We start from the raw sequence: 15,792 nt of genomic DNA on the forward strand, positions 1-15,792 counted from the left end.
ATTACTCTTACGTTGTTTCATGTCTGTGTTCCCAAATTTCCGGACTTTGGGCTTGAGATGAGTAAAGTGGTTTGAAAGAAATCCAGGCCAGTTCATAGAGAGGTTGTTCACATCATCAGAAAACTAAATGCAAAATGTAGCATTGATAGTGTGTGTTTAATGTACTTCTCGTCACTCCCTTAATCTGGCAGCATATATAAAAGGGCAGAAATCCAAAAATCATCAGCAATTGTTTGTCTTGCATCGATCTTCATTGTTTCATTTTGCCCCATATGTAGTTTGTCAGAAATAAATTCCAGATTTTTTTTTAAGGAGGCAATCCATTCTAGGTTACATAACTGAGCAATGTTGTTAAATCATATTAACCTTTATATTTAATGTTTTTGTTATAATGTGGGGACGCTGAAAAGAGTAGCATAGCTCTTCAGTGAGGTGCAGTATAGTTGTTTTACAAAAGGATTTTGTTGTGGTTTAAAGTCAAGACATTGATAGTGTTCTCAAGATAAATTTTTTTGCAGATTAAATCCCAACTATTTGTGTGAGAATTTGTTTTAGCTGTAGAAATTATTTGAAGTCAATTTATGACATACAAATTGTTTATATTCAATAGGCATTGTTACCTCACTAGACTTCATTTATTACAACAAAATTTCTCCTATTTTTTTTTTTCTGCTGCATTCTTGTTGAAATGATACATGGCTATATCTAGTTTTAGATTTTGTACTTATAAATTTAATTAGAAGAATTACACAGTTCAGGCCAAATAAATGTTTAATTTTTTTTTAACTATAATACAGGTTGGACCTACCTGGTTGGGCACCCTTGCAATCTGATTAGTCCTGAATGAGGGAATTTGCCACATCAGGGGAGGTCTCCTGCCACCAGCTCTCTAGCCCACTGTCCCTTCTTGCCATCATCCCCATCTGGCCCTCCTGCCGCTGGCTCCAACCCCGTTGCTGGGAGCTGCCCCGGCTCCACCAGGCTCCCAGCTGCCAGCCCTGCTGCCACTGGGCTCCCGACCCTGGAGTTCTCTGATTCAGCTCCCGGACCACCAAAGAGTCCCAGTTTAGGAAGGTGCACCCTGTATATACTAGAGTGATTGCCATTTTAAAGGTTAGCATCAGTTCTCAGTTACCGATATACATGGCAGAGGGGCATTGCTGGCACTTGATGGCATAGATCACATTAGTGAATGTACAGTTGTATGAGCCTCCTATGTGGTGGCTTATGTGGTTAGATCCTGTGGTGATATCGCTTGTATAGAAGTGTGGACAGAGTTGGCCCCAGAGATTATTGCAGGGGTGGGCTCCTAGGTGAGTATGATGGAGGTGTGCTGCGTGGTTGCTGGAAAGAATTTTTGAGATTAGAGGTTTGTCTATAAGGGTATGTCTACACTACAGCACTAATTCGAACTAACTTAGTTCGAATTAGTTAATTCTAACTAAGCTAATTCGAACTAGTGCATCTAGACTTAAAAATTAGTTTGAATTAGCGTTTTGCTAATTCGAACTAGCATGTCCACATTGAGTGGACCCTGAACTGAGGTTAAGGATGGCTAGAAGCAGTGCTGGCAGGGCATCAGATTAGGACTTAGAGCGTGGAGGTGCTGCCTCAGGCTAGCCGAGGGCTGTGCTTAAAGGGACCCAACCCCCACCCCAGACAGACAGTACTCAGGGGTTCCCCGCTTGCAAAGCAGTCCTGGCTTGGAGTGCCCTGAGTGCCCACACTCGGCACATCACAGCACTTGGCCATCAGCCCGGCTGCACTTGCCGCAGGCTGCCATCCGGGGGGGGGGGGTCAATCAAGGGGCTACAGGAGAGCTTCCACCCCGAGAAGCCCACAGAGCCACCCCAGTCCTCCCCATCGGGGGCTCGTACCCCATTCCTCCCTCAACTCCTTCCACTTACCCCTCCCTAGCCCCTTCCTGATGTACAAAATAAAGGACACGTGTGTTCAAAAATAGAATCTCTCTTTATTGAACAAAACTCGGGGAGACTGGGAAAAGGAGGTGGGAGAGGGGAAGAGAGAGGGTGGGAGAGGGGAGGGCAACTAAAATGAACAGGGGTTTGGAACAGGTCCCATATGAAGAGAGGCTAAAGAGACTGGGACTTTTCAGCTTAGAAAAGAGGAGACTGAGGGGGGATATGATAGAGGTCTAAAAAAGCATGAATGGTGTGGAGAGGGTGCATAAAGAAAAGTTCTTCATTAGTTCCCATAATAGAAGGACTAGAGGACACCAAATGAAATGAATGGGTAGCAGGCTTTAAACTAATAACAGAAAGTTCTTCTTCACAAAGCAAATAATCAACCTGTGGAACTCCTTGCTGCAGGAGGAGTTCGAATTAACAGACGTTCGAATTAACAGACGTTAGTTCGAATTAACTTTGTAGTGTAGACATACCCTAAGTGAGGATTGGCCTGTCCCCCCAGGCCTATGAGAGTGAGGGGTTATTTTCCAAGATAAGTTGTAGATGGTTAATGATGCGCTGGAGGGGTTTAAGTTGGGGGCTGTAGATGATGACCAGTGGTGTTCTGTTGTTATCTTTGTTGGGCCTATCCCGAAGAAGCTGATGCCTGGGTACTTACCTGGCTCTGTCAAGTGGTTTTTTCACTTCCTCGGGTGGGTATTTAAGTTTTAAGAATGCCTGATAGAGAACCTGTAGGTATTTGTCTCTGTCTGTGGGAGTAGAGCAAATCCCCTTGTATCTTAGGGCCTGGCTATAAATAATTGATTGGGAAATGTGTCTTGAATGGAAGCTCACAGAATGTAGGTAAGTGTAATGGTGAGTAGGTTTCCAGTATAAGGTGGTAGATAAATTTATGGAAAAATACCATGAAAATATTGTGCAATATGTAGTGTTTGTCTAGGACAGTAAAAGATAGCCTCTGCAGTGGGTGACAGTAAAGGATCCATGTCAAAATTTGATGAGACAGGTTATGACAGAAGCCTCTACAATAGCCTAGTGCAAAGCTTATCTTGTGCATCAGATGGCTGCTGTAAATAATGTTGCCTGTTAATTAATCACATGCAGCCTGGGGTTGCCAAATCATGAGGAAAGCCCCAATGTGGTCTATAAGTCAGCTTTCGACCCCTAGAGAACTCTTTTTGCTCAATTGCTACTCTCAGGCACTGCTGCAATGCTGGCTTGACGACCACTTTGCAAAAACATCAGCATCACAAGATAGAATATGGGCTTATATCTTTGTCCTGCTGAAGTCAGGCCCATTTCCTCCATTGAAGAATTGACGTATTTCCTCATCTCTCACTCGGATAAGCTGGTCACCAGTGTCAGACTCTTGGTCTAATAGGATTTCAAACTGTAATTGGTGCTGTTTTGCTGAAAATGTAAGACCTAATTTTATTTCCTCTTCTGTAGCACTTTTTACATCTCTGAATTTTTTCTTTTGGCCTGTTTTGGTGGGCTGAGATAAGGAAAGATAAGTTATTCCTTTCACCCAAACCCTGCCTTTAAATTAAAAGTTGGTGCTTTTATTTAGCATCTGCCAGTTATGGTCACTGCAAACCCAGCTGAGACATAGGCTTACAGCTCAAGGTTTGCCTTTAATCTTGGAGGAAAAAGCCCCCTGTTGGTTGAGAGGAGAATCTGGTAGGTAATGACTGAAACCTTAACTCTGATGCACTAAAAAGTCCTCTGTACCTAGGGAGGGACCAGCGCCAGCAGCTGGTATCTCTGTGCACCTTTATTGGTTTGGGATGCTGCCATCGGTCCCTAAGAGTCTGTTTGCCACTTGGCCATTGGGTTCTCTTTTGGCAGGTGTAGTGTGGGGTGAGTGGTGAAGGGGCCTTTTAAATACACTCTGCTGCAAGAAAGGGGAAGATCAGAACTCCTTATACCAACCCACTGGGCTCTAGTCCCTTCTCAAGAAAGGCAGCACAAGTGAGCAGATACCTTCCTGTCCTCTCCCTACCTTGCTGTGTTTGTCACAAGCGCATATATGGGGAGTGGGATTGTTGTGGATGACGTTAGCAATGCGTCCTGAGGGATTCTGGTCAATGTAACATGGCTAGGTGTGGATTGAAAGGATGTTGGTGTGAGATCCCTGTACTAGCTGTGGATAAGGGGACTGTAAAAGAAAATTTAAGGAATCGCTTTATTCTATCAGCCTGTCATTGTCTTACTGGGATTTGATAGCATTTCTGTTCGCAAAGTAAGTCACCTCCCATGTTCAGTAAGACATGCAGTAGGAAGTACATAAGCATGGGTGGTCTTGTGACTCAACTACGGCACTGAGTGTTGGAAGATTGGAGTTTTACTCCTGGCTATGCAACAGAATCACTATTGTAGCCTTGGCCAAATATCTCTCTCTCTCCCCCTCTCTGTGTCTTAGTTTGCCAGCATGTAAAATTCAGACAGTACCTCCTTTCTCAGAAGTTTTTATGTCAGTAATTTTGCAAAGGGTTTTGTGATCCTGAAGAATTTCAAAGAATTACTAAGGATCCACTGTTTTAATGTATTGTTAGTTCAAAAAATGCAATGGTGACTGGTGATTCTTCCTCTTGTATTATAACCCTTCTCCCATTTTTAGAGAATGCTTGGTTCTCCAATCTATCAATGTGCCCACCCGGAAAAATATTATGCTCTCTCACAGTGGCAATTCTAACTCTTGGGAGTATTAGCCTGCTAACATCTGAACATCTATGAGAGTAAAATGGAGGGGGGGAGGGGTTATCTCAGTTGTGCATCCTTTATATATAATAGGTTGACAAAACAGATCTTGCATGGTTGGCTGTGGGGAGCATTTGTCCCAGTGCCTCTGGGCATGTACATTGCATCTGTGCCCAGGAGGGCTCTCCGAAGCAGTAACAACCAAGCAATCACTTTCAAGAGTGCCTTTAATTGATGATCCCATGTGGAGTTATAGTGGAGGCAATATAAATCACTAAACTTTTGACCTAGAAATGCCACTGCTTTGTCAATAATTTAGAAGGGATGGAAGACCCACTTTCTACCTCAGTTCCTGTCTATTCTGCACCTTAATTTTAGACTAGTTTTTATTCATATAATTTATTCCATTAGACATTACAATTCCTTAATCTTTTCTTTAAGGCTAGACCATTAGCTGCTATTGCACATTATAGATCATTACTGTGTATGTCTATATATATAACACGTATATTGCAGTTATGGTACTTATAGCACTAGTTGTATTTAATCATTTTTTCTTTTTTTAATTACGTTCCCAGTATTATTTCATGAACTAATTAGACTGTCAAGGCTGTTATGATCATCTAGTCTGACATCCTGTGTACAATCACATTCTGGAATTCCTGTATGGTGCTCAATAACTCGTAGCTCAACTAGAGCGTATCATTTAGAATGGCTTCAAATCTTGATGTCAATATTCAAATTTCAACATTGTTGCCCAGAGCATTCCTACTTGGCAGAGACTTTTTGTGGTTGTCATCATCATCATCTGCTTTCTGACTGGTCTCAAATTTCCTGTCTCTGCTTGATTGTTTTAAATATCTAAATAAACTGAATTCAGTAAATCTGCAAACTTGTTCTCAGAGAAAGACGCCAACCTAAGGGTGGATCTGGTCAGAATGTTCAGAATAAATCTTGTTGTTTTAAGTGGCTAATTTTTTAAGCTTTTCCTAGCTATAAATATCAATTTGAATAAAAGACAATGGTAACTGTCCCTGAAAAGATATTGGGTTTGACGTGTGCTTTAATTTCACATCTGTGACATACCCATAGCCTTACAAGTTCTTTTTTATTTTCTTTTTCAGTCTTCAGGTACCAGTATTACAGTTGATATCGCTGTTATGGGAGAAGCCCATGGGCTCATTACAGACCTCCTTGCAGATCCTTCATTGCCACCTAATGTGTGCACTTCCCTGAGAGCAGTGAGCAACCTATTGAATACACAGTTAACCTTCCAGGCTATTCATAAGCCAAGGGTTAACCCTTTGGTATCCTTCAATGAGAACTACACCTGCTCTGACTCAGAGGAATGTCCAGAAAAAGGAGAAAAGCTGGCTGTTCCCAAGGTATGTGCTCGTTTATATGTTGGCTATCACAGCGAATTTGTTCTATCTACAAGTTGAACCTCTCTAGTCCGGCACACTCTGGTCTGGCAACATCAGTGATCCAGCATGATCTTAGTTGGCCGGATGTGCACTTATCAAGGGTGTGGTCAAGTTTCCCATGGTCCCATAAAGTTTGTTTACAGCCACCAGTCCTGGCTCGCAGTGTTCTGTGATGTTATTTAGCTCTATTTTACCCCAAATGTCTTCTGAGAGTCCAGTAAGCTATGAAAGCATTGGTAATTCTGCTAGACAATATTGACCTCCGGTAGTTCAACGAATTCTCTGTTTCAGGACTAGTCCAGGTCCTGAGGGCACTGGCTTAGAGAGGTTCAACCAATACTAAAATTTGATTCATCCAACTCTGGCTTTTGGTATAGTATAGCATGGTTGGGTGTGTTAATGGAGCTTTCTTCCTCATTTTCTGAAGCATTAATCATTGACTTCTATAAGAAGCAAAATGAAACATGTTCTGAAAAAATGGTTCCTATTCCTTCAGCACTCAGAATTCAATCTGGATCCTTCATGCAACTTTAGAAATGGGCATTCATCACAGGATGATTTACATACTTGCTATTCCTGTTTCTTACTCTAAACTCCTTCAAACACTGATTAAGGGGGAGTGACAAGAGAACAGTGCTCTTTATACTATTCCAAGTATTGTGGAGCTTAGGGCCTTGTCTTCGTTAGGGGAAGATAGACACTGCCGCGATGGATCTTCCAGAGTTTGATTTGGTGGGTCTAGTAAAGACCCACCAAATCAAACTCAGAGGGCATCCTCATCAGTGCCTGTACTCCAGTTCCTCACAAGGAATAAGGTAAGCCGATGGGAGTGTTTGCTCCATCAACCTCCTGCTTTGGAGACTGCGTGGAAACTCAAATTAAGGTACACCAACGGCAGCTACGTAATTAACATAGTTGGAGTTGTGTATCTTAATTTGACCTTCCCCTTTAGTGTAGATCTGGCCCTAATCTCTCTACCTTGGGGAAACTCATCTCTGCTTTCTCTTTTTACTTCATTGTTGATAATTCCCTTTCTCATTTCAACTTTAACCACTGGGTGTTGGTTGTTGTTATGCAGTAGGGAATGAAATGGTGATATCAGTGCACTCTTCAGTTCTCAAGATCAGAGTTCATATCTTAATTAGAGTTACAGGTGAAACAAGTTTGACATTCTTTCCTTAGTACCTTAGTAACTGATCCAAAACCAATGGAAGTTGATGAGTGTCTCTTCATTGATCTCCATGTGCTTTTAGTTTTATGCCTCAGATAACCACTCTCTACTTGAAAAAGCCACCACAGAATTTCACATAGTGGACAACATTTGCTCAAGAAAGATCCATTGCTGTAAATGAAAAGAGATTTAGTAAGAACTATTTTGCTCTGACAGAGCTGTGTATCAGAAGACAAGGTATTAACACATGGGCCATGTCTACACCGCATCTAGAATTAGGCCTTCCAGCCTGGGTAGATAGAGCCAGTACTGTGGATCTTGCAGCCTGGATAGCCACCTGAGTCTGGTCTCAGGGGATCATTTGGGGCTTGTACTTTGGCAACTAGCCTATGCTGCTGCTACCTTAGCCACAACATCTACACTGCTTTTTTTTCCTACATTACCGCGAGCAAAACTAGCACATGCTTGTGTACCTAGGCTGGGAGGCTCATTCTCAGATGCAGTGTAGACATACCCAGAGAGAACTCACCAGTGCTATTAATTATTGGTTTCTGTATATTTCTGCAAAGCTTATATTTTAGTTTGGGAACTAAGTAAAAAAAAATCTGTTTTGTTTTGTTCTTCTCTTGTAAAAATAATTTTTGCTGCCTACAGTTATGAAGGCAACTGATCATCAATTTTTATATTTTATGGGATTTTTTAAATGCCTCTTTAACTTTAACTGAAGAAAATTACAGTTTCACTGAGCACTTGCTCTATATACTTTATATAATGTAATAGCGCATATTGAAAACTCAGTATTCATTGACCCCACTGACTGCAGTAATGGCAATATTTCTATATGCATAGAATAGTAGATATTAAGTAATCTCTGCTGATCGGCAAGTGTTGAGTTTCTTGGGGGGAGCTCTGTAGCAAGATATGTTAGATACAAACTATCATTTAAATAGTTTTGAAAAAAACAACCTATACAGCTAGAAGCTGTGTTTATTATTAAGGTTGCCTAACACTTTCCATTTTAAGACCCTGATTTCAGTTTCTTATAACTGAGCAAATCTTTAATCATTTGGACTGAAATTTATCATCCATTTTGCCTCAGACGGCCTGAATCTGTTGACTCGATGATAAACAAGCCAATGGCATCTATTGTAGGGCCTTATAAATGTGTATATATTTAATCTTTAGTACTTCTCAAACTGAAAATTCTTCACAATAATTAAAAGCCAACAAATAATATAAACATTCAATATCTGAAGCATAATTGGACCACTTGTATATCAGCAATGAAACTGTTCCCCAAAATAACAGTACCCCCTAATAAATTCCACCCATTCCATCAACTTGCTTCCTCACCAGACACCTATGAAAAGCCCCATTAACAGAGATCAGTTAGTGATGTAGGGAACATACAAAACAGATAAGTCAGAAAAATGCTGCTGCAAGCAATTTGCTATCATTTCTCCCCACCCTTCTGTCCTACCACAAAAGATTTTTACTGGTAATATATATATTTTTTGAAAAAGCATTGTGGAAAATATAACTTCAACCATTTAAATATTTGATTTTTCATGGATCATCTTCAGTTTGGCTGGATAAAGCAGAGAAAACTGATGGGCTTTTTTTGAGGGAAGAGCAGGGTGTAGAAGTGAGGTTGTTTTGTTGGTTTTGCTTCCTTTCCTGCTTCCTATCTATTATACCAGAATGCGTGTGGCTGCTATTTCCAATTTGCTAGTGTGACTTTAGTCAAGTCACTCACGGCTTGTTTTTCAAAGGTGCTGTGCCCATTGATGGTGACTTCAATAAGAGATCTGAGTGCTGAACACTTCTGACAATCAATCCCTTGACCTCTCTGCTTCAATTTCCCCCTCTGTACAACAGGACTTATGGCACTTTAACCACCTTATAAGGTGTGCCCAGCTCAATTAATGAATAGATATGTGAGATCTCTGAGGAAGAGTGGTGTGTATATATAATAGCAAAGCATTGTTTGTTCTAGCGCCTACGAAAGAGTCTGCCTCCAGGGCTACTCAGGCGAGTGTCATCAACTTGGACCACAACAACATCTGCCACAGGTTTACCTACCTTGGAACCTGCACCCATGAGAAGAGACCGCAGTGGCAGCATCAAACCTCATGAATCTTCTTCATCCAGGTAAGAAAAATATCCTCTCTTAGTATCTTCAGGAAAATTTCTTTGGTTTTTCTGAGGGTGTGTAGGTGGGTAATAATGTCTTTTTCTTGAGAAACTGTAAGTCAGAGATTTGAAAGGATTCTCATTCTAGGGCTTATGTGGAGGGGGGTAGTTAAAAATTTGAAGCCTTTATCTTAGGCCAAATTAATACAAACACAAATTCAGCAGGGTTTAGAAGCCAGAAAGTTGAAAGTTGCAAAACAAGAACTTATAATGGTTATATAAAAAAGTCAATTAAAAGTCTTTACCAATTCTTTTCCTATTTCTTATACTCTTTTCTCAGTATTTTCTAAGCAGATAGTTCTCATGATTGATTATAAATATTTGTAAATGAAATGTACAATTTCAGGCATCTGACTATAAGAACAAGACATTTCAGGATGTATTTTAGAGATTCCATTAATAATATTATTTTAAGGACATCACAAGTGTCCAAGGGGCAGTTCAGACATAAAAGCAAATAAGGCCTCTGGCTTGATGAGCATTCAAGCTCAATCATTCAAAGGTAATGTAAACAATAAAAGGTCAGTTGCAAAAGCATAAGCCGACACCACTACAGAGGAGCATAATCTTGGTAGGCAAGGCCAGAAAATGGAGTTGAAAGAGGACAATGAATGTTGAAAGCATGTTCCATACAGTAAAAAAGTATAGCAGAAGAATTATGACACACAGGGCTGATCTCCACTACACGGTAGATCAACACTACCGCAATTGATCCACCAGCCATTGATTTATCGCGTCTCTTTGGACACAATAAATCTGTCTCCAATTGCTTTCCTGGTAATCCACCAGGATGGGAAAAGTCAACAGGAGAGCAGCCCCGCCAGTCTTACTACAGAGAAGATGTTGCAGTAAGTACGTTGACTTGAGCTACGCAGCTATTTGTGTAGCGGAAGTCACGTGATTACATTGAGAGTGGGAGTTAGTGTAGGCAAGGCCAAAGGCAGGAATTAAGGAGAAATTGACTGAGGCATGATAGAATTTGAAACCAGAGACACAGGTGGGGGCGGAGCTGTGTAGAACTATTCCTCAAAGAATGTTTTCTAGTATTGTATCCAGGCTGGTTTTCAGGGTTCCCAGGGAGTGTTGTTCACCCTGGTGAATGATACAATTTTATGTGGGAACTGGCAAATTCTTATTACAAAGTTTATAGTTCTGGGATAGAAACAAAATAGCTAAACTTTCTGTTCCTGTATGTGTTACGGTTCCCAAGCTTCCTTGTGCCATCAATATGTGACATTTCCAAATTCTCTGAGTCCTTTTTGTCTCTTCTTATTAATAGGCTTATCCAATAAAGGTCTTCCTTTCCATTTGCTGCTACAGGAGCAGGATCTTAGCAAGTATTTCATGGGGGTGGAAATTGTGAGGCCCATATTTAAAAATGCCTGAAGTTTCATTGGAGGAGGCTGCCTCTAGGGGGATACCTTAAGAATCCCAGCTGCAGATATAATAATTACTAAGGCCAACGCTCTGGCTGTGTGGTAAAAGCTGGAAGGGGAAGATCATGTTTTTTGGCCCTGGAACCAGCCATAGAAGTGTCCTTAAAATCTCTGGGGGCGGCAGTGTATCTTAGAAACCAAGTGTCCTAGTAAATTGAAATACAAAAAAAAATGGCATTATGTGGAAATCATTTTCAGCCTGTGTGTGTGTGTGTGTGTGTGTGTGTGAGAGAGAGAGAGAGAGAGAGAGAGAGAGAGAGAGAGAGAGAGAGAGATTCAGAAGGTTTTCTTGATTTATATTGTTGAATCCAGACTCTCACATAATATGTAAGCTTCCTAAGAAGGGACTCTAAAGTGAGGGGGAGAGGAGCAATTAAATATTGCAGTTGGTGTTTTTCTACTGTTATATAACTCCTCAGGATGAGCCAACTAAACAGGCTATCAATTCTTCCAAAGTTTAATGTCATCAATTGCATAATGATAGCTTTGTCAAGCCTCCCAGCCTACTGTTTGTAGCTCTCGCAATAGAGGAGCAGAAGTAATTCATACACCGGGGGAGGAAAACGAGGCCTGTATGACTAGCAAAACAGATACATATTGGGGCATTTTGCATCCGTAAAACACTGTCAAGAAAAAGGTCTTTGGCTAGGGGAAAAAAATCTGCTTAATGGCTTGTTATTTTCCCCCTCACTTTATCTGTGTTTGGCAAGGTGAGGCTATAGGGAGAAGGAAAGGAACATGTCCCATTTCATTGTCCCCAAAACCACAACGAAGCAATGGAATCATTCTGTGGCAGTTGTGCCCCACGCCACCTTCTAAGCAGGTGGTAGCCTATGCATAGCTTTGTCCAGAACACTGCATGGATTCCAGAATCCTGCGCACACATCTCTACAGATTGCAATAAATGGCACCCTTGTTGGCAATCCAATGGGCCTGATTTTCATGGACATCAAGGCCCTTTTGCACTGCTCTAAGTACGTAAGTTAGTGGTACCAATATAATTTGTCTGTTTCCACACTGCCAGCACAGCATAAAGGAATTTAAGTATAAATTAAGTGAATGGGCCTTGGCACTGCGGTCTCCACACCAAACATGGTTTAGGGATATTGGAAAGCCATCTTGGAAGAATCATAGTATTCCATGTTGTAATTGTGTTTGGTTTCAATCAAGGGCTTAAATTATTGAAGTTGTTAATCCAGCTCCTTTTGGCAATATTGAATTCACTAAAAATAATAAACAGTTGACAATACAGCCCTTCATAGTAGAGAGTTTTGTTTCTCACTCAGACTCCTGTGTGGACTGTTGTGACAATTAACTTCTCTCAGAACTCTGTCACCAAGACCTTTTCCAGCAACAATGCTTATGTAATAATAGTTATATGTGTTTGTACTCTTGATCTTACAGCACCGACCCTTGGAACAGCTCACTTCTGATGGCAATCACAAAAAGCAGGTCCTTCTCAGCCTCCTATGCGATGTCTGCAACAAACCATCTTAATTCCAAAAGGCAAAGCCGACAAGGTGAACAGCTATTTCTAGGTTGATGTTAATTTTATGTAGGCAAGCTTGCCTACACTGCATCTTTTTCTTTCTGCCTATTCTTTCGCCCCTCTCTCATTGCCCTACATAAGACTTCAGTTATTTCCATAATTTAAAAACACAGTAATCTAAACCACTACAGCATTGCAAGTTGTGGTGTTGTGTATTGACCTTTACATGATAAAAGTTGTTAGATTTATTACTTCAGTGATCTATATGCTAAATTCTGCCTTTGGTTTCCTCTAGGCAATCCCATTGACTCCAGTAGGGTTGAAGACCAATTGTGTCTCATAACATACTCGTTAAACTGACTGACTCTGTATTTTCCATTGTCTCCGTTAATGCTGTCTGGGTATAATAGATTGTGGAATTTGACTTTGTGGGAGATAGGCATAGACAGCTAATTGTCCTTATCATACAATTATATCCAAATGACAAGAACATTTTAACCTATATGCCTTTCTGTCCATCATGGAAAAAGTCTCACGGGTCTTTATTGATGATCAGATCAAATCAAATGCACATCTGCCAATTTGTGAAGCATGGTTCTTAGAACAAGGCTTTTTTTAAAAAAAAAGTTAACAGTAACCAATGAATAAAATTATCCAACTACTTTCAAAAGGTTCTTTTAAAAAACCTATTTTTTATCCTAACATTGTAGACACAAATGATATCGGTTACATAATATCTTCACTCAGTACAAGGAGACTTCAAAGGAATGTCAGATAATGTTTTAGCCTGAAAAAAGTAGAGAAGATAACTTAAGTGATAATAACATTTACAACAGAACGCTTTTAAAAAAAATAATTGTGTTTTTTTTACTTCCCTGGAGACCAAAAGAATGTTACCTCATGTTCTTAAACACCAAACAAATATGGGTACAGTGGCTTCCCTTGCTGGAATCACCAAATAGGGACTGAAATTTTCAAAAGCAGCCATTGGTTTTGGTTCCCAGTTTGAAACAACTTGCGGCCTGTTTTTTAGAAGTGGTGAAAATCCACCAATCAAAGGGAGGGCCATGGGACCTCTCTTCCTAGCCTTATGTTTGGCCTCAAGGAATCCAAAATTAGACACCATTTTGAAATTACATCTGCATGTTTATTAGATCATTGTCAACCGTATGTGCTAGAAAAAATTGTGCACTGCTGCGAGGTCCACCAATGGGGTAGGCAATGGGGCAACTGCCTTGTGACCTGGTGATTCTCAAGGGCCAGGGGCTGCTGACACTACTGCAGCAGCACCCGTAGTCCTGGGTCCTTTAAATTGCTGCCATAGTGACACACCATGTGTTCTGGTCAATTCTAAGGGCTTGGAGGAGGGAGCATGAACTCCAGGTGGTGCTGAGGGCTAAAGGGGAGGCATATATGGTGCATTCACTGCCCAGCCTCACTCCCTTTCTCCTGAGGCCCCCCTCTTACAGGAGCACTGAGCCGGACCCTTCCCAAATTGCCCAGTGGCCCAGCATGTTTGTCAGCTAACCTAGCTGCTGATACTTCTCCCCCACCCCCCAGTTGGCAAAGAGCAGAATCTCCAATCCTGACCCCTAGCAGGGCTGCCACTATACAGTCTCGAGGAATTGCTGCTTCATGGAAGTGTAGGGGGATGGGCTTTCACAGATCCTCCAGACTTGAAGAGAGGTTGTATGGGTGTTTAACCTCTGTGCACATCAAGCCTTTTATGTCAGCCCCATCAAGCAATGTTAAATTTACATCTGTTTTTCTTCCAAGAAACTCACTATTACCTGCGTCAACGGACAAGAATGGCCGAGAACATATGAGGTCCCTTCCATTCTTAGCAATTCTAAGAGACTTGATTCGGTCATGTAAAAATTTCATTTCAGCATAACGATCCATATTGAATCTTGATCTCTTGGTATTCTAGGGACTTTGAATATAGTGAATCTCTTAATTATTGCAAATGTTTTTCAGCATTTCCATGTAAAGAATCTTTCCTTACGATTATTACCAACCAGATGCTTACATATTAGATTCCTTAGCAATATACAGTAATCCTCACTTGAGACTAGTTGTCAGCCGACGGTCAGGGCAGTGAGTCCCTTATGACCGGCTGAAGTTCTTTTAAATTGTGCTTGGTTCTGTTACAGCAACTGAAGGAGTCAGGTTAAAGCTTAAACAGTTACTATTTTATTGTTACAGGGTAAACTTAGCTGTTAAATGCTACTACTGTGTTACAGATAACACAGACACTACAAAGGACAGGACAGAAATTACACTAATAAGTCACTTACAGGTACCATGAAACCCTTTGGTTCTCTGAGCTCTTATTAAATGCATGCAAAATAGACACATAGCAAGTATATATTCTCACCCCTGCGTTCCAGACTTGGCGTGGCCAGCATCTTTCTCTCAATCCCTCGGGAAGAAGTAGGGCGAGGTTGGGCGTCCCACAGACCTCGGGAGACAATCAATACCTGCCAGCAGGTATAGATGATTGGAGCTCAAATGGGGTGGGCTGCTGAACCTCTTTTATACCCTTTGGGTCATGTAGGCTTCTTCCTGGTTTCAAGTGGCCAATTAGGAAAAATGGCTTTGAATGCCAAGTTTCCCACGAAGGGTGCAAAGCATAATTTACACCTGGGAAAATGCAGACAATGGGCACCTCTGGTATGTGATGGGCGAAGATTCCTCTCCTGGGACAGTGCAGGCGTGTCCATTACTGGTACTAGCCATCAGGGCGACGGGAGGTCCCGGGTCGTCAGCTAGCCCATTTACTGTCTGGTTTCTGTTTATGGTAGAGTCAGGGACAGGCAGCAAACCTGTGTTCCCAGGGCATCAAAGGCTGACTGCCTTTCTCTTGCTCTCTGGGAGGGGGGGGGGGGGGGGAAACAAGATGGGGCTCGTGGAAAAACAAGATGGGGTTTTTGTGTCTGGCTACACTAGTGTATGTTTTTCTCTCACACATTGACTTTAAAACATGCCCTTTTAAATGACATTATTTATTATTTGAAAATCCATGTGTACCAATGCTTCTATTTTGGCAAGTCTAAGGTGCAACCACAAGTGTTTTCATGTGTTGTTTCATGCCATATCAGTGTCAGTGCTTTACTACTTACATGACTACACTAATCTGAAAGATCTCTTGAGACCCTAAACAGATGGATATACTTACATTTATTTTTCCACCACTTTGTTTATCTTCTCTTCCTTTGATTGTTCAAAGTCGCAAGTGGTGTTAAACATATTTGCTCGTAGTCTTGGAAATAAAGAATTAAGCATTAGATTACTCTAAGGAAGTTAATATTTACCCTCCAAATTTTTTGGTACCTGTCCTCACACTTATGTATTCATGTTTTCATAAGACAGACCTTTGTCCGATGCCTGCTCATAAGCAGGAGTGAGAGAGGTGACTGTAATTAGATACACATTCATTACCACAAAAGCT

The 15,792-nt window shown here is 41.2% G+C and overlaps 1 protein-coding gene across 2 annotated transcripts in view; it reads left to right on the forward strand.

Annotated features, from left to right (window-relative positions):
* The window catches only part of PDE3A (phosphodiesterase 3A), a 376,123-nt gene that overhangs the window by 301,349 nt on the left and 58,982 nt on the right, over nucleotides 1-15,792 (forward strand). For both annotated transcript variants that reach the window (XM_006121290.4, XM_075897857.1), the window contains 3 exons: nucleotides 5,753-6,013; nucleotides 9,220-9,374; nucleotides 12,257-12,372. In XM_006121290.4, coding sequence (XP_006121352.2) covers nucleotides 5,753-6,013; nucleotides 9,220-9,374; nucleotides 12,257-12,372 — 532 coding nt within the window. The remainder of the gene's footprint in view (nucleotides 1-5,752; nucleotides 6,014-9,219; nucleotides 9,375-12,256; nucleotides 12,373-15,792) is intronic.

This window comes from Pelodiscus sinensis, chromosome 1 (assembly GCF_049634645.1).
Source record: "Pelodiscus sinensis isolate JC-2024 chromosome 1, ASM4963464v1, whole genome shotgun sequence".
Lineage (NCBI taxonomy): Eukaryota > Metazoa > Chordata > Testudines > Trionychidae > Pelodiscus > Pelodiscus sinensis.